Source organism: Anopheles maculipalpis, chromosome 3RL (assembly GCF_943734695.1).
Source record: "Anopheles maculipalpis chromosome 3RL, idAnoMacuDA_375_x, whole genome shotgun sequence".
In the NCBI taxonomy this organism is placed as follows: Eukaryota; Metazoa; Arthropoda; class Insecta; order Diptera; family Culicidae; genus Anopheles; species Anopheles maculipalpis.
Genome location: NC_064872.1, coordinates 59588670 through 59606611, shown reverse-complemented (window position 1 = coordinate 59606611; position 17942 = coordinate 59588670). Strand labels below are relative to the sequence as shown.

At 46.7% G+C, this 17942-nt stretch overlaps 6 protein-coding genes across 6 annotated transcripts in view; 1 reads left to right on the top strand and 5 right to left on the bottom strand.

Moving 5' to 3' along the window:
- Positions 1-17942, bottom strand: part of LOC126563399 (ribonuclease kappa) — a 443719-nt gene that overhangs the window by 302903 nt on the left and 122874 nt on the right. The gene's annotated exons all lie outside the window — the stretch shown is intronic.
- LOC126562237 (dolichyl-diphosphooligosaccharide--protein glycosyltransferase 48 kDa subunit) overlaps positions 1-17942 on the bottom strand; it is a 532174-nt gene that overhangs the window by 418793 nt on the left and 95439 nt on the right. The gene's annotated exons all lie outside the window — the stretch shown is intronic.
- Positions 1-17942, top strand: part of LOC126560846 (uncharacterized) — a 181931-nt gene that overhangs the window by 77565 nt on the left and 86424 nt on the right. The window lies entirely within an intron of this gene.
- The window catches only part of LOC126563559 (dentin sialophosphoprotein-like), a 490635-nt gene that overhangs the window by 398293 nt on the left and 74400 nt on the right, over positions 1-17942 (bottom strand). The gene's annotated exons all lie outside the window — the stretch shown is intronic.
- On the bottom strand, positions 653-6225 carry LOC126563506 (phospholipid-transporting ATPase ABCA3-like). Its single transcript, XM_050220150.1, has 10 exons — positions 6006-6225; positions 5742-5938; positions 5410-5670; positions 5077-5331; positions 4877-5009; positions 3429-4803; positions 3254-3339; positions 2827-3188; positions 906-2764; positions 653-833 (listed from the first exon to the last, which is right to left on the bottom strand). The coding sequence occupies exons 1-10, from the start codon at positions 6223-6225 to the stop codon at positions 653-655; spliced, it is 4929 nt and encodes a 1642-aa protein (XP_050076107.1).
- Positions 8720-14029, bottom strand: LOC126561332 (phospholipid-transporting ATPase ABCA3-like). The gene is made up of 6 exons (XM_050217407.1): positions 13074-14029; positions 11490-13003; positions 11356-11429; positions 10939-11288; positions 8989-10871; positions 8720-8900 (listed from the first exon to the last, which is right to left on the bottom strand). The coding sequence occupies exons 1-6, from the start codon at positions 14025-14027 to the stop codon at positions 8720-8722; spliced, it is 4956 nt and encodes a 1651-aa protein (XP_050073364.1). The 5' UTR covers positions 14028-14029.

Sequence of the window (17942 nt, the reverse complement as noted above, 5' to 3'; positions counted from 1 at the left end):
TTTCGAAATTAATCACATTCTCCGGTAATGCTGATGTTTGCTGGTACACGCTCAGCATTATGTCGCGTTAGCCACAGTGTGAGCGACATCGGGGCAGCGCGGTAAGTGAGTTTTCCCCGGTCACAGATGATTGATGAAAGCAATCCGACACATGGTAGAAATTCATGTCCTGTCATCTTGTCGAACGCAGCTACAAGGATGAGGCGTGTGGGACGGTTTTTCTTCCGGTCGGAAAGGATACGTTGTGAAGCATGACTTGTGCAACTGGCGTCGTTACCATATTATGTTACAAATGGTTCGGTGTCGCTCGATTCGCAAAATCAATTAGTTTTAAATATTGTGAGCAAATATTCTAATGCTTTTTCCGCACACTCGTTCACACCTGATTGGTTTTCCGCAAAATAAAGCATTTCAATTGTTTAACGACGGTAAACGTCTGTTTATATTTCGTCCTAAAAACATCCACTAGTAACATAAATCAATACTTTGCTTTGCACACAGTACTTAGAACCAACACCACACCTCTATGAATACAATTAATACATTGTTTGATCACAATTTGGTTGCTCGTAAATTGCATGTCAACTCCATTGCCGAACCTGCCATAAGTTACGTGCAGTGACGCAACACATCCCCCTGAGAATGGTCCCAATTAGTCTACGATTCTTTGATATTTGGTGAAAAACAGGAACACCTGCTCGAGCGTTGTTTGTCCGAGAGCGTAATCCTCGATGCCGAGCCGATCCTTTGATGTTTCCATCAAACCAAACATGGTCGACCATCGTTGGTCGGTGCGTGCTATGTGGAACGTCAGCGAGTCCAGATACTCTTCCCTGGAAAGACACAGCAAAAACAAAATTACAATAAAATCGATTCCCCATCAACACCTGTGCTAATCAACTTACTTCAACACGGCACCCACAAATTGACTAGTGACGAACGATTTGACCCTCTCGGCAGCATTCGGTTCGGAACGTTTGGTTTTGACCGTAAGCAAGAAACCTTCGGAGAATTTGTTCTTCAGATGTTGCGTCGATCCGAGACACTTGAACTCTCCATTCACCATGATGGCAAGCCGGGTGCACAGGGCCTCACACTCTTCCATGCTGTGCGATGTCAGCACGATCGACTTGCCCGAATTGCGAATCTTGCAAATCACGTTCCAGAACTGGCGCTTCGCTCCCGGATCCATGCCCGTGGTCGGTTCGTCCAGATACACTACCGACGGGTTGCCGAGCAGCGCCAATGCTGTGCTAAGCTTTCGCTTATTACCTCCACTGTACGCTTTCGTGCGCTTGTCAAGATGCTTCGTAAAGTTCAACTCTTCCGCCAGCGTAAGGGACACACCATTAATCTCTCGTCGCCGAACGCCACGCATCAGAGCGAAGATGTGCAGCGTTTCCCGGCCAGTCAGGTCCTCGAGCAGTGCATCAAACTGTGGACAGTAGCCGATGTGCTTGTGCACTCGATTCATATCCGTGCGCAAATTGATACCATTCACCCAAGCATTACCGTCCGTGATGTTCTCATCACCGGTCATCATCTTGAAGGTGGACGTTTTTCCAGCCCCATTGATGCCAAGCAGTCCGAAGCATTCCGAGTGGCGTACACCGACCGATAGCTTGTTCACTGCCACAAAGCTGCCGTAACTCTTCGACAGCTCCTTCAACACCAGATTGTAAGACGACAGCTCTCCATCGCTACAGGCAGCAATCCGACGCTTCTCGTCCAACACGTCCGAATCAATTTCGCCCTGATCGCCGGACATATCGACACTTTTCGGTTTGCGGGAGAAAATCTTCTTCACCACCCGATAATCCACAAGCAGGATGATCACGAACGACACCACTCCGATGCCGGCGAAAAACAGCAGATTTCGATTGATGCCCGTCTGCGTATCGAAGGTAAATGCACTCATGCCACAACACTGCGGAACCAGCATACACTTGAGCTCCTCTGTGCAGAACGTAATCTGCTCACAGGCTCGCTGGCACAGTGCCTCCCGACCGCCCACCATGTTCAGGGCGTTCATGCTCTGCGTCAGTGAGAAGCTTGGGAAGAACAGGAAGATCCATTCCAGCACGTCTGCCACATCCTGCAGGTCTATTCCATCGAACCGCAACAGCGAGACGGCTGTGAAGAAGATTGTCCCGGACAGCACGTTCAGCAGCATCATCTTCACGAACCCGGTAGCAGGCACGTGGAACATATACGCGAACAGATATGTGACGGGTAGGCTCGAGAAGGCGTAAAACAGCAGCACCAAAAACACTCTTCCGAGCTGATCGAACGTACTCCAACCGTCCTGCTGTATGATGGCCAGTGTAACGATGTAGCACAACGCCGACAGCACAAACACAAAGTAGTCCCACAGGTACGAGATGGTCCAGAAGAGTGTCACATTTACACCACTCACAAACTGCAACAGTTTGGCCCGTGTCGTGCGTTCCTTGATGTAGAACAGAATAAACAGGGCGGACACGAACGCCATCGCGAAGCCGGTGTTGAAAGCTAGCTGGAAGCCAGCATTGGCTCCCGTTTCCAGGCGCTGCAGTTGTGTGTCCAACCGGAATGGCAAGGGTTTGTTGCTGACTTGCAGTTCACACTCTGGACAGAATGATTGTAGCATTGCGTTGTAGATAAGATTGACTGCCAGAGGAGCACTGTGGTACGCTTTGTTGTTAAACCAAGCAGTACACACGGAACTGCTTAGGGATGCTCCAACCCAGTATCGGGTATTGAACGTCGCGATATCTTGCGATGACTGTAAGATACAAGTTTCAAATGATGTATTTGCTCAACTGATCGGTGAAAAGATCGGTTTACCTTGTTTAGAATGAAAGTACTCATGTCTTCCTCAGTCACAACCAACTGATGAACCTGAGGTTCGCGTTGAAACCGGTCCCGGAAGGCTGCAGTGACCGACTCTTGACCTTCAGCCGTTTCCAGCACCGTCAGGGAACCAGTGTATCCATCGAAATTGATCTTCAGCTCGGGAAGATCTCGACCGGCGTTAGAGTTCAGATAGATCAAATAGGACAGGAGTACGAACAGTATGGGAATCAGCATCTGCAGCGACAGTGTTATCCAGCTTCGTATTGTTGTGAGGAATTTTTTGTAAAACTGAGCATAAATTTGCTGAAACAGCCGTTTGGAACCATCCAGTAGGGAAAGTCCTTCCAGTGAGTCTGGAAAAGAGATAAGGATTAATTACCTATTGGAGGAAGGTAACGTATCAAAGCTTCACCCTTACAAATATCACTATTTTCGCTCATGTCTATTGATCCATCTCCACCATTTGTCGTCGAGTGGTCCGTGTTGTGCGAATCGCTTCCAGCACTAGAAAAGACAGTTAAATCATAGCGATTAATTACTTCAACTCTTCCAATCTCACACGGACACGCCCGCCCTCTTGCTCTAATCCTCACCGTAAAAACACCTCCTCCATCGTGGTGAGCGATATGCCATAGCTAGATATGCCACAGCTAGCCATCTTATCCTCCAGCTCCTCCAGCATCGGCTTGAACACCTTCAGATAATCCTCACGCAACACAAACGACAGCTCCGTCCCGATGTCCGTTTCGATACGCACCTCCGGGATGTACTTCCGCAATATGTTCAACACCCGCTGCTTATCACAGTGCGCTTCCTTCACACAAATCAACCGATAACCGGCACCTAAACTTTTCTTCAGGAAAAACGGAGACCCAATCGCACGTAACTTTCCCTCCGCCATAATCGCTATCCGATCGCCCAGCACATCCGCTTCGTCCATAAAATGCGTCGAAAGGATAACCGTACGGTCTACCTTTTCCTTCTGTATCAGGTCCCACAGTGCACGCCGTGCCGACGGATCCATCCCAGACGTGGGTTCATCGAGCAGTACAACCCGTGACCCACCGCACAGTGCAATCCCAACGCCCAGCTTCCGTTTCATACCGCCGGACAGTGTGTGTGACTGTGCGTTCCGCTTGTCGGTCAGTTCGAGCAGGGTGACGTACTTCTCAATTTCACTCGCCGTCTTGTCCCCCGGTACACCCTTCAGCTGTGCGAAGAACTTCAAATGTTCCGCCACGGTCAGCTCGTTGAACAGCACATTGTGCTGGGGACAGAGCCCCAGCGAAAACCGTACACCCTCGATGTCCTTCCGTATGTCGTACCCGTTCACCAGTGCCGTACCGGAGGTGGGCGAAAACATTCCCGTCAGCATCGACATTGTCGTCGTTTTGCCGGCACCATTGTGTCCGAGCAGCACCGTTATCTGCCCATCGAACATGTTCAGATTGAGCCCTTCCACGGCCACCTTCTTCCCGTACACCTTGCGCAAATTCACGATCCGCACGCCGGCACGGTCGATGTTTGGCTCTTGCTCGAAGTACGCCGAGCTTTCCATCTTTTGTCGCATACCGGGCCCATCCTCGATGCGATTACGCTTCCAGAAATCACGCGTGAAAAGGAAATTCCACGGTTTGGCTACACCGAACTCGCCCGGCATTACCTGCTCGAAGTAGAGCGCGATGGCAAGATAGAGGAGTGCATCCACCAGGTACATTACAATCACCAACCCCACACTAAAGTCGTCGCCCATCGAGGGGGACGAGAATAGGTTATTCCACTGCAACCCGACCTGGTTCGCCTCGAGGCGTATGATGTTCATGATGCCGAACGACATGGCCGTGTTGGAGAGTAGACTGGAGGCTATCTTCGTACCCATCGCCATTTCGTCGTAGTTCTGCACGGCAATGTTAAACGGAATGGCAAACAGGAACCACATTAGTCCTGCAATTCCAGCGGCAGTGTTCGCTAACAAAAGATAATTTATCATCAGCATTGAAAGTGCTCAACTGCATCCTTGCACGCGTTAAACCTGCTTTACCTTTGTTGAAGAAGACACTCATCATGAAACAGAAGCAAATCGTTACCAGAATGTACGTCAGGAAGAAAAACCACAGCACTGTCCAGTCGGCGTACTCGATGACCGATAAGTCGGTGTTTGATGTTAGATTGGCCTGCAATCGAAAGTGAGATAAGTTTTCGATTCCAAACTGCCAAAAGAAAGCAATTACTCATCCTTACACTGATAAGGAACACAAGCAGCGAGATTGTGATCAGCAGCAGGATGAGACACCGTACGAACCAGGCCGTCCAGTGCAACCAGTTCGGCAGGCCCATAATTTTCATCGCCTCCTTCAGCTGCTTTTCCTTCTCGATCGTGATAAACTTGACCGTGTTGATGCAGGTGTAGAAGAACGATATCAATATAATCATGGGCAGCAATCGTTCCATCGCTACCAGCACTAAATCTTCGTAGTACGGCGGGTAAGGGAATCGCTGTGCGGGTGAGGTAAGTTACAACGTTTTACAACCCGTGCTATTGCCGTTCCCCTCGCGGGCGAATGACTCACTCACCTGTAGTGACACATCCGGCAGTGCGTACTGAGCATTCTGCCGCCGTATGAAGGTTCGTGAGATGGCGGCCTGCAGCGCGAGGAATCCTTCACGCAAATAGTTCGGACTGCCACCATCCGATTGGTTCGCATTTCGTAACCCTTGCACGAACGGTACGACCATGAAGTTGGTGCGCCAATTACCGAACGTCCACCCGGTGAAACGTAACTCACCCGGAAGACGAATGGCGTACCGTAGCTTTCGAGGCAGCTCGGTGGTATTCTAAGGATGGTGCAAAAGTCCAAGAATATATCAGGCTACTGGAAGTGCAATATAAAGCAATCGGAACTTACAGCGTAGCTGTCAGGGAATTCGATCCCCCCGATGTAGTTGCTCAGCATCAGTCGGCTTTCCAGTTCGCGCGCATTTTCCAATGGAATCAATGTCACAGTCGGCCTTCTGACCTCGTCATCCAGTGCATCCTGTAGAAGCTTTTCCAGTACCGGATTTTGAGGCGAGTAGCCCAAACTAAAAGTTACTGGAGGAAAAGCTACACCGAAAAAAAGATCAAATAAGTATCAAAATCATACAGCAACGACCAAAACAAAGATACTTACCACCAGCAAGATCATTTAACGATCCTATTGGTAAACGCTCAAAGATCGTTGGTTTCAACACCTGATCCGGATCGACCAGACCACGGACGACTATTAACATCGCACAGCAAAACACCGGTATAAGGATCTCGAACAGTGTCTGTATGTAGTGGCGCTTCTGTATGATCCAGTTCTTCCACAGGAGTAGCACAAACTTGCTCCAGCTGGAGGTGGACGCCATGGTGCAGACGATTTACGAAGAGAGCGCACTAGAACATCAAGGTGGGATACGTTGTACTAAGCTTGCTTCACGTGTAACTTGGCAGCATACGAGCAATGGAGTCACATCGAAACACACAATTGACGATGTTTTTAACGGTCTGATACATTTCGATGAATGGCACTTATCTAACTTTAGTACAGTTTCATCTTATCATTTTGATACCATTCGCCAAAGAAACAAACACAGACACACTCATTCGTGCGCAAAGTAATTGGCTTTTGATGAATTTTATCTGCGAAATTGTTTGGTAGATAAACATTTACGATGGCGATAATGTGCGTAGAGCAATGTGATTCACACTTGACAGCGCACTTTAGTGGAATAGGTAAGGAGTGTGAAGTATTTCGCGTTCGTATTTTCCTATTCTATGCTCTAGATCAGCGAATGAAAGCATAGCTCACATTAATAATAAATACATAAACACAACATGAACTCAATGACCTCTCCATTCTGCTTCATAAGCGATGTTTTTGCGGTTCATTGTACTAAAAAATCATTTCTAATTCAACGGCCTAAAACAGGGCATACAAAAACTCTCCACAAGGTTTCCTATTGGAATAGTGTTACCGATTACGAATTATGAGGCAATGAATCATTCACCGTACACCGTACGCTCAGCATGATTAAGCCTTATCACTACAGCATCACGCACAGCATATGTATGTGGACCCTCGTAAAAGCAAAAGGGTAATTAATTCGCCAAAGGGTTACGCGCCAAACAATTCGCCACCATATCCCTTATCGTGTTCGTACACACTTTTTTCCGCGATACGTCGCGAAAGTTCTCCTAGACGCGAGTAGTGCGGGACAATTCCCAGTTATCAGATTGAACCACATGGACTGTAACGTTAGCGTGCGTGCGTGCGTCACGAATCACGTTGTTCTACTCACCGTTACCACCGTTACCACCGTTCCACTGTTACAGTTTTAATTTATTCTCTTGGATCTTTTGGACGGTGACGAATGACTCAATCAAGAATTATAAACTCAGTATTGTACACTACTGAAGATGCACTCATTTTGTGTGTAACACCACACCACTGGGTTCACACCGTCTCCCACCGGAAACACAACAACCGTTCCGACAACGACCAACTAGAGCCGCATGTCCACGCTGAACTGATTGTGTGCCGAATCAATTTGTGGCACTCAACCCGGTCGTCTTGGTTCTCGTGTCCACAATGACGGCCCCGTACGAATGTTTATCAACAAATCGCCACTACCAACACCACTGTCGGGTGAGCTACTAATGGCGCGGTACGGTGGCCATGTATGCGAGCATTACTAAGCACTCCGCTACATTGGTACTTCCCTTCAAGCGCGTGCTTTCCCACGCGTGACGCTCGGGCCGAAGGTGTTTCTGTTTGCGTGTGACCTTACCGGTGTGTGTTGGCGCTCAAGTTACGGGCTGATAAAACCCTCCACCCTCATCATGAACTTCAGCACCACTGCGTTGACGCTAGATGCCGGCATCACTTGGCTTAATGTTAAAAGCGTTGAGCGAATGTCCTTTGCGGCCAACACATGCCACGAAGGTTGGAAAATTGATTTTTCCGATAGAAATCGATGCTGACCCCTTTCTACTTTGACCTGCGGTGGACGAAGTTTTACGATGCAGACGTTAATTTGACGGGGTTTTTTTCACACTCATTCATACGGGACACTTTGTGCCTGTCAGAAAAGGTGTCTATTATTCACTCTACAACCCAAGGGCATTAGATGTAGGCGTGGAATATTAAAGCACATTCATTATTTGCTACCGGACGAGATACGATCGATGGGAAGAAGAGAGTTTTGATGTGTTTGAATGTAAGGTACGTTAATTTCTTATCACCCACGCCACAAACAGGAGTGGCCACTCTTAATGTAAGGTCACCTGGAGTACAGCAAAACATTCAATATTTTAGGCAATATAAATCGTTACCTACCTGTTGCACACTTTCGCGATTAACTAATTGACTCTTTTAACTACTTCTTCTCATTGCAGGTAAACTATCCCTCGATTTCACTTGAAATTGTGTTCATTTAACTACAAATTTGTAAGTAGAATAAATTTTAATAATTCCTTTAACTCTCAAAATAATCCGAGTAAATGTACCGGAACAAACAAACTATAATTGCAAAAATTCTATGGCTGTACTAATCTGATCTTTGTTTATGACTGTGCTACCCACTGGCCTACTCTTTGCAGTGTTTATAATTAACTATGGTTGCTATTGCTTGAGTAAGATTTAAAATATTATACCAAACATTTTTATTTATTTTCAAACAATAATATTTACAACTCTTGAGCATTATCTAACCGTTGCAAAAAGATCTCGAACGTAACTCCCTAAAAATAAATTACAAAACTTCAAAGGCCCTCTCTTATCCCACCCTGACTCCGAACCCTTCGCCTTGTCTGTCGTTGCTCATCTCCACGAGGGAGATAAACCACAAGCCAGCGAACGGTTTACTCCGTAACTCGTTGATATTTGGTGAAAAACAGGAACACCTGCTCGAGCGATGTTTGTCCGAGGGCATAATCCTCTATTTCCAGTGCCTCTTTCGAGCTTTCCATCAGACCGAACATCTGCGACCATTTTAGATCAGTCACCGGTATGTGGAACGTGAGTGAATCTTCGTATTCTTCCCTGTAATATCGAGAGCGAGAGAAAAAAAAAACATAATTATTAATCAAGCCGCTGCCCTCAAACACTCAAAAAAAAAAAAAACACTCACTTTAACACGGCTCCAGTGAAACGATTCATAACAAAGTCCTTCACACCGGCGACACGCTTTTGCTGAGCGTCGGATGATCCCCGAGCTACCTTTACCGTAAGCAGAAATCCTTTGGAGAATTTGTTCTTCAGATGTTGCGTCGATCCGAGACACTTGAACTCTCCATTCACCATGATGGCAAGCCGGGTGCACAGGGCCTCACACTCTTCCATGCTGTGCGATGTCAGCACGATCGACTTGCCCGTATTACGCACCTTACAAATGACATCCCAGAACTGGCGCTTCGCTCCCGGATCCATGCCCGTGGTCGGTTCGTCCAGATACACTACCGACGGGTTGCCGAGCAGCGCCAAAGCAGTGCTGAGCTTTCGCTTATTACCTCCACTGTACGCTTTCGTGCGCTTGTCTAGATGTTTTGCAAAGTTCAACTCTTCCGACAGGATGTACGACACATTTTTCACCTCCTGCTGTCGTACGCCTCGAAGCAGGGCAAAGATGCGCAACGTTTCCCGGCCTGTCAGATCCTCCAACAGTGCATCAAACTGTGGACAGTAACCGATCTGACGATGTGCCCGATTCATATCCGCACGCAAGCTGATACCTTTTACCCACGCGTCGCCGGATGAAATTTCTTCATCGCCAGTCATCATCTTGAAGGTGGTTGTCTTGCCGGCACCGTTGATGCCGAGCAGTCCAAAGCACTCGGAAGAATCGATGCCGATCGAGAGATTGTTTACGGCTTGGAAATTGCCGTAGTACTTTGTTACATCACGCAACAACAAGTTGTGTCCATCGATGTCCTTTTGGCTAAGTTTCTGAATGCGGAGCTTTTCTTCCAGCACGTCCGAATCCACCTCCGAGCTCATGGGGCCCTGTGTTAACGACGGGTTGACTTTGGACTTTCGGCGGAACCATCGTTGCAATACACCGTACTCCAGCATGAACAGCAACGAAAAGCACACACACCCGATCAGCAAACAAAACAGTAGATTGCGTATGATGCCAACCTTGCCGAAAGAGAACACCTCCAGGTCACAACAACGGGCTTGAACGGCACACAAATCACTCACGACGCATGATGGTCCGACCAGATCGCATGCCCTCCTACAGAAGCTTTCGGTGTTGGCAGCACCATTGAGATTGTTCAGTCCATGACTGAGCACAAAGTTTGGGAAGAACATAAACACCCACTCGAGCCCTTCGGCTACATCGTTCAGATCAATGCCGTCAAACTTCAGTACGTTGACTGCGGTGAAAAATATCGCTCCCGACAGCACGTTCAGGAACATCATGCGTACGAACCCGGTGGCTGACACGCTGAACAGGAAGGAGAACAGATATGTCAACGGAATAGTAGCGAATCCGAAGAACAGCAGCAGCAGGAACGCTCGTCCCAGCTCTTCAAACGTCGACCAGCCTTCCTCCTGAAAGATGGCGACAGCGGCAATGTAAACCAAGCTGTTCAGCACGAACAGGGTGTAGTCCCATACGAAAGCTAGCAGCCAAAACAGGGTCACATTGGTGCCGCTGACGAACTGGAGCAGCTTCGCACGCGACGTGCGCTCCTTGATGTAGAACATGATGTACAAAGCGGACACGAATGCCATCGCAAAGCCCGTGTTAAACGCCAGCTGAAAGCCGGCGTTCAGCCCCGTGTTCAGCTTCTTCAGTTGCGTGTCCAACCGATACGGAAGCGGTTTGTTTACCACATGCAACCGGCAGTCGGCACATTGGGCCTGCAGGATCGCGTTGTACACTAAATTCAGGGCTAGCGGTGCCGTGTGGTAAGCTTTGTTGTTGAACCAACCCACGTACGATGAACCGCTGCCAATGGTAGCACCCACGAAGTATCGCGTATTGACCGTGGCAATGTCCTCTTCGGACTGTAATGCAAAAAAACATCCAATGAAAACATATCGTTATGATTGTTGTAGGTAGCTCGTAACTCACCTTACGCACTATGTACTCTGTCATGTCCTCCATGATGGTGGCAAGTTCACGTTCCGCGAACATGTTTTGGAAGGCTTCCACTCTTATCGGATCGCCGTTGGTACTCTCAAGTACAGTGATGGCTTTCTCATAGCCATCCATCGTAATGTCCAAAGCAGGTAGATCCTTGCTCGTCGAAATGCTTCTCGTAATGATAAACGTCATGCAGACGAACAATATCGGAATCACAAACATCATGACCAGCGTCACCCAGGCTCGTATGGTCGATAGGAACTTCTTGAGCAGCTGTGCTTGTATTTGATTGAACAGGAGCTCCTTACCGGTCAGCAGATGGAGTCGATCTAATGCATCTGGAGAGCGGAAAAGAACTACGCTTAGGTACGTTGCTGGCAAAAGTATTTTGAATAGTCCACTTACACTCTGAACTGCCTGTCTCTACAACGGTACCGTTTATGAGGGCTCCTGTTTCGTCAAAGCTATCACTACCCGCTCTGAAAGTAACACGAAGATCAGCATAACAATTCCCTTTCACACAAACTACCACAACTTACTTCAAAAACACTTCCTCCATCGTTGTGAGCGAGATGCCGTAGCTCGTAATACCGCAGCTAGTCATCTGCTGCTCGATGTCTTCCAGCAGTCGCTGAAACACATCAATATAGTCCTCCTTCAACACGAACGATAGCTCCGAACCAATGTCCGTATCGATTTTCACGTCCGGAATGTATTTTCGCAGTATACCCAGCAGCCTTTGCTTATCGCAACGTCCGTCCTTCACGCAGATCAACCGATATCCAACGCCAAACGTTTTCTTCAGGAAGAAGGGCGATCCGACCGCTTTCAGCTTACCTTCCGCCATGATCGCTATCCGATCGCCCAGCACATCCGCCTCGTCCATGAAGTGCGTCGACAGAAGCATCGTGCGATTTTGCTTTTCCTTCTGCAACAGATTCCACAGTGCACGCCGTGCCGACGGATCCATACCAGACGTGGGCTCATCCAGCAGTACCACCTTCGAACCACCGCACAGTGCCATACCGACGGCAAGCTTTCGCTTCATACCACCGGACAGTGTTTGGGACTGGGCATTGCGCTTATCCACCAGCTCGAGCAATTGCAAGTACCGATCGATTTCCTCACTTACGGCCTGCGCCGGAACACCCTTAAGTCGGGAGAAAAACTTCAAATGCTCATCGACCGTCATCTCGTCGAACAGCACGTTGTGCTGCGGGCAAAGTCCCAGCGACGAACGGACACCATCAATGTCGGTGCGAATATCGTGCCCGTTGATAAGAGCCGTACCGGAAGTGGGCGAAAACACGCCGGTCAGCATGGACATGGTCGTTGTTTTACCTGCGCCGTTATGTCCAAGCAGTACAGATATCTGATTCTCGTACATTCGCAGATTCAACCCATCCACGGCCGCTTTGTTGCCTTTGTACACCTTGCGCAGTTGTTTGATTTCCACTCCGGCATACCCAGCTGGATCCTGCTCGATGTATCGGGACTCGGTAGTAGCACTCTGCAGTTCACCATTAAACAACGTGTCCCGTGAGGGGGTTCGTTTGCGTATCCAGAACTCCTTCGTGAAGGGGAAGTACCACGGTCGTGCCACACCAAACTCTCCCGGCATGATCTGTTCGATGTAGAGCGCAATCATGAGATAGATCACGGCGTCCACTAGCAGCATAATGATCACCAGCCCCACGTTGAACCCATCGTCAATGGTGGCCGGCTCGAAGAGATTTGACCACCGCAATCCAGCCGCTGTTGCCTCAAGCCGCACGGTCAGAAACATTGCCAATGACATGCCCGAATTGGATAGCAAACACATGCCTAACTTTGCACCCGTACCCATCTCGTCGTAATTCTGTTGGGTGATGTTGAACGGAAGCTGTGTGACGAACCATAGTAACCCGGCAATACCGGCCGCTGTGTTGGCCTTGCTAAAGAACACACTTATCATGAAGCAGAAACAGATCGTGCTGATGCTGTATATGAAAAAGAAGAACCAAACCAACGTCCAGTCGGAGTTTTCAAAGATGGCCGCGGAACTGAACGGGACCTACAGGGCAATACAAACAAATCGTCAAAAATGAGGATCCCAAAAGTCAGACATGGGCTGAGATACATACACAGAGCAAAATCGTGATGAGTGACAGTGAAACCGTCAGCAGGATGAGACACTTCACGAACCATGCCGACCAGTGCAACCAGTTCGAGAGTCCCATAATCTTCATCGCTTCCTTCAGCTGCTTCTCCTTCTCGATCGTAATGTACTTGACCGTGTTGATGCAGGTGTAGAAGAACGAAATGACGATGATAAGTGCCAGCAGCTGTTGCAACGCTTCCAGGATCGCATCATCGTAGTACGGTGGGTACGGGTATCGCTGCACGTGTACCGGTGGCAGCTCGACGCCGGGTATGCGCCGTGCTAGCAGCGCTCTCGAGATTGCACCCTGTATCCCAAGGAATCCTTCACCGTAGTAGCTCGGGGAGCCACCATCGTCCAGCATCGGATTGCGCAGTCGGGGCGAGAACGGTACCGCCAGTAAGTTTGTTACCCAGTTCGAAAACTGGAACTCATCATCGCGCAGCTCAGCCGGAAACCGGACAGCGAACGTTAGATTATCTGGCATGCTGTCCCCGGCCGTCATATCGGTCCAACTGTCGGCAAACTCTACGCCAGCCAAAAAGGTCGACTCCACCAGCACACCTTCCATCTCTCGTGCATCAGCAAACGCGACGTAGGTAAGCCGTGCCTCGGGATCATTCGCGTTCAAAGAACGCACAGCCTCCTGGACGATCTGGTCGAGCACAACGTTCTGGGGCGAGTAGGCTAACTTAAACTCGAACTCCTTTTTCTCCGCCAGTCCCTTCAGGTGCGTTAGCCGATCGGTTTCCAGTGGTTTAAATACCGAATTGCTATCTACATATTCTGGATCGACTAGTCCACGTACGAGTAGCAGAATTGAGCAGCACAGCACCGGTATCAGTATTTCGAACAGCGTTTGTACATAGTGTCGCTTCTGAAGAATCCAATTCTTCCACAGGAGAAGCACAAACTTCTCCCAGTTGCTAGTCGCCATTGGTTCCTATCAACACCGAACCAGAGACGGTGAACACTGTACGAACGAGCCTAAGCGAAACAGGTGATGGAAATGGCAATTAAGAGGTGTGCTTGTAAAATCGAATGCGATTGTCTTATCACTATGAACGTGACTATGGCTAGAGTACGTGATGGAACCGTTTTCTTAATGGGGAATTTCATTTTTGTGAATTGAGAGTAATTTCAAGAGCATAACTTTACTCCAGCGTTCATTGATGATGGATTGACTTAGTAAGTGGGCTTAAATACGTCAATTACTTCAAGTTGAATTGACATGACAAATGAGTTCTTATTACGAGCCAAAAAGATAAGAAAACTAGCACTTTTACTATGGTCACACGATTGTATTTCAACTGTTTCTATGTAACAGCCAATAAATGTAAAGTTTAAACCTGTGTTCCTAAGCGAAATTCGACCATTGCGGCCGATTGTAACATTATCTTATCGACTTTCTCAGTCCGGTGCAATAATTCTCAATACCTATACCATCTTTACTGCACTTTTAAAACTCATTACAACCTTCACTATTATTTACGACGAAAACGCGCTCAAAATCGGAGTGAACAACGGTTTGCTACATCACGTCAGATGATGAAGACTGGTATCTCTTCTGAATGTTTTTGTTACTACAACACTTCACATAAGGCGTAATACATTATGTTCAACACTAACACTGACCGAAAGTTACTTACATAATACGAATTGCCGTTACATATTTTTTAAAGACAAATTGATGATTTTGAAGGAACCTGGGTTTACAACCACATTGGTATTGGATAGAATCTAGCTAAGAACCGCTTCATAAAATGGTCAACAGTAATGCTGTTTTAGCCGAATTTGAATTAAACTACAACCTTAGTTGTTAAGGGGAAAAATAAACTCAATGCAGGTTTGCTACACCAAACACTCTTTTTAACGCACTTTTAGAGGCACAATATTTGCACAAAAATGTCACTACAACCAACAAATATCCCGCAACCTCTTTATTCTGCTCTTAGCAATATCCCGGTTCAACTTTTTGGTAATTCCACCAAATTCTTATCAACCTTATTCAACTGTAATGCATACCAACCTTCAAGGAATATACTCTAATCCACTAGCGAACTACTGTTACTAGTCCCTCTACACAAATTCTATTCGCTACTCGTCCCGTCAGATCCACCTGCCGGAAACGTTCGACTGGTAATGACTAATAGCGTCACTCGAGGCAAGCCTTTTCTTATAACAACCCAGCGTGCCACTACAACCAGACTGTTCGCACTTATCGAAGGTGCGATAATCAATTGTCTTCTTTCGCCTGTATAGGTATCTGCCTCGCTAGATATGCACAGAGCGCGAATGTTTTGCTTTTCGTTGCACAGGAAATTGGGTACCCGTCCGGCAATCGAACCCCCAAGTAGTCAGTGCCCGGCACACGACTAATACTGCACAACCGCGATAAGATAAACGCGAATCAAGTAGATGCTCCCGCCCCGATTGAGTCACTGGCCTGCAGGCAGACACGCGGCGTCCCTTTACGGTCCAATAAAGTAAGCCCCGAAAGAATTCCCAAACGATCGCACCTAATCACACGCCCGTGTCTGGTGATACAAAAGCCACAGGATTTCCCACACACCCCAGTGCGCACAGATATATGGGAGGAGGGCGAATTGGTTATAGCCGGTCTATCGATAGGTCCAACACGTTTCGAGAAAGTGTTTGGATCGATAACACGTCCAACCACGGCTGGTCACACTGATTGTAGCACGATAAAGATACCCAGTGAGATGGTTTTCGCTAGTCCGGACAATCAGTACGTAAAGCTTTGCGCTGTCCAGCATCGCTGCGTAAAAGCTGCAAACTCATTGTTCTCTGGGCGTTCGATTTTTGCAATGTAATGCCATCGTCATTATTCATTGTCGAAGCGATAGGGCGCGTCACTGGCAGCAAGCATGTGACTGAGTAAGCATTTGGCGACCGTTCGGTGTGTGATATGGGATTGTATTGCTGCACCAAATCACAACAAAGTGTATCGCAGCTTTACGATCACCGGAAACCGGATGAAGTGCTGTAAGTGCACCCCGACCGTTTAACGTCGATTAGGTGGTGAGAAAATTCTAGGTTTTTGGGCGAAGGTGTTTTGAAGGTGGTGTAAAGATAGTAGATTAATTATTAATTGACGTTTGAAACGTTCTTTTCAGACGCTGTTACTGACCTCTAGATCTCTAAAAATAAACATAAAATTACAAAATTTAAGCAATAAAGCACATTCAAGGAATCTTCTATTAATGTCGTGCTAAAGAATATAATCCTTTTCGTTCTTCTGTTGTCTGTCTAAATCCTGTCCATCTAAATTTTTGTTGTCTGTCTACAAAAGAGAATTAGATTTATACGACTTTTTCATTAAAAGTTTATTCAATATTTACCACTAACTCAAAAAGCTTCTCGATATGCTTGTTTGGATCAGAACGAGATAAAATTGACAGCTTGTTGCCAATCTGCGGACGCAAATTTCAGTAGCAGCTCAGTTCGTCGTGTCAAATCCGAGGCAATCAGTGATTTCAACAAGCGACTTTTGGACCTATGGTGTTGGGTAATTCATTGCAAATATGCAAATTATAATAGTGACACATTGATCACACCGTCACCGGTTCTATTACCGACAATTTCTTTCTCAGGCCCCAAGCTTGCGAGTTAAAAATTACTTAGTAAGTTTGTAGAAATAATTTACTATTAACACATTGACGGTCGCACTTTGGACGGTTATTTTTATTGTTTAGTGTATGCATATGTAGAATTTGAAAACAGTAACTCTAATTCATTGCAACTATAGAAGCAGTAGTAGTTATAATCGGTTCGCCTTTGCTCTCCTCATTACATTTGAGCTTTTGCTATGCTTAGCTGTTTGAATTGCAATATACTATCGTTAAGAGGAGATTCGATTTCGGTTGGAAAAATAAACAAAACCCACTCTCAGGATAAGAATTTGGTTTATTTTATAGGTGGAGCCTCAAGTTTCGATAAGTGGTAGAGCATCGAAAGGAAAGGTAGCAAAGTATTTGGGTTGGTTATGGTTCTTGAAATATATTTGGAGTTCAGTTTTGATCTACCAGGGATGATTATTTGACTATCAGTGATTTGTTCAACGTTTTAATCATTGATTTCGATAGTTTACTATAAGTACTAATGGCTAAGTCATCTGCATATTGATACTGAATGCAGTTAACAATATAAGGTGTATACGGCCGTAAAGATGTTGAACAGCAGTGGCGATAGTACACTTCCCTTGTGGTACACTCGCAACTGGTGAGTATTTAGTCAATTTTGAATTGGATATGAGCACAGCATCAGATCTTTTCTACTGGAAGCTTTCCATTAGATTTATGATTTAATTTAAATAGGCATGTTTTATTAGTTTATAGATTAAAGCATCCTGCCAAATGCTGTCAAAGGCTTTTTTCCATGTCTATTAGTCGAGTTAGACTGGTGGATTCGTTAGTGTTTCGGCTGCGGATTATCTTCTTTTTGGTCCGGATGGGATTTGAACACCAGTCCTGACGTATGAAGACCTTTGCCGTTGTCGCCTTAACTACCGGGCCGCCCCGTTATTGATTATATCACTTTTAAATCTATGCAACTGATGTGTTGTGTCTATGCAACTGATGTGTTGTGGAGCGAATTCGAAACAAAACTGCATATTTCAGAGTGTGTTCTTAACCTCAAAGCAATGATTTTTTCAAACATTTATTAAAATAGTTAAGTAGGCTAACAGATCTGTAATTACAAGATTGATTCAATTATTTACCATATTTTGAAATGGGAAGAACTTTAGCTTGTTTCCAACTGTTTCAAGGACAATATCCTAGTCTCAAGCATCCGTTAAACATTAAGGTTATATAGTAATTCAATGCAGCGG

Coding starts and splice junctions, on each gene's coding strand:
- LOC126561332 (XM_050217407.1), bottom strand. CDS start 14,027: ATGGCGACTAGCAACTGGGAGAAGTTTGTGCTTCTCCTGTGGAAGAAT. Junction 11,289..11,355: donor AGAGACAGGCAGTTCAGAGT/GTAAGTGGACTA, acceptor TCCGCTCTCCAG/ATGCATTAGATCGACTCCAT. Junction 8,901..8,988: donor TTCACTGGAGCCGTGTTAAA/GTGAGTGTTTTT, acceptor TCGATATTACAG/GGAAGAATACGAAGATTCAC.
- LOC126563506 (XM_050220150.1), bottom strand. CDS start 6,225: ATGGCGTCCACCTCCAGCTGGAGCAAGTTTGTGCTACTCCTGTGGAAG. Junction 5,939..6,005: donor GTTAAATGATCTTGCTGGTG/GTAAGTATCTTT, acceptor TTTTCGGTGTAG/CTTTTCCTCCAGTAACTTTT. Junction 5,010..5,076: donor TGCTTGTGTTCCTTATCAGT/GTAAGGATGAGT, acceptor TTTCGATTGCAG/GCCAATCTAACATCAAACAC.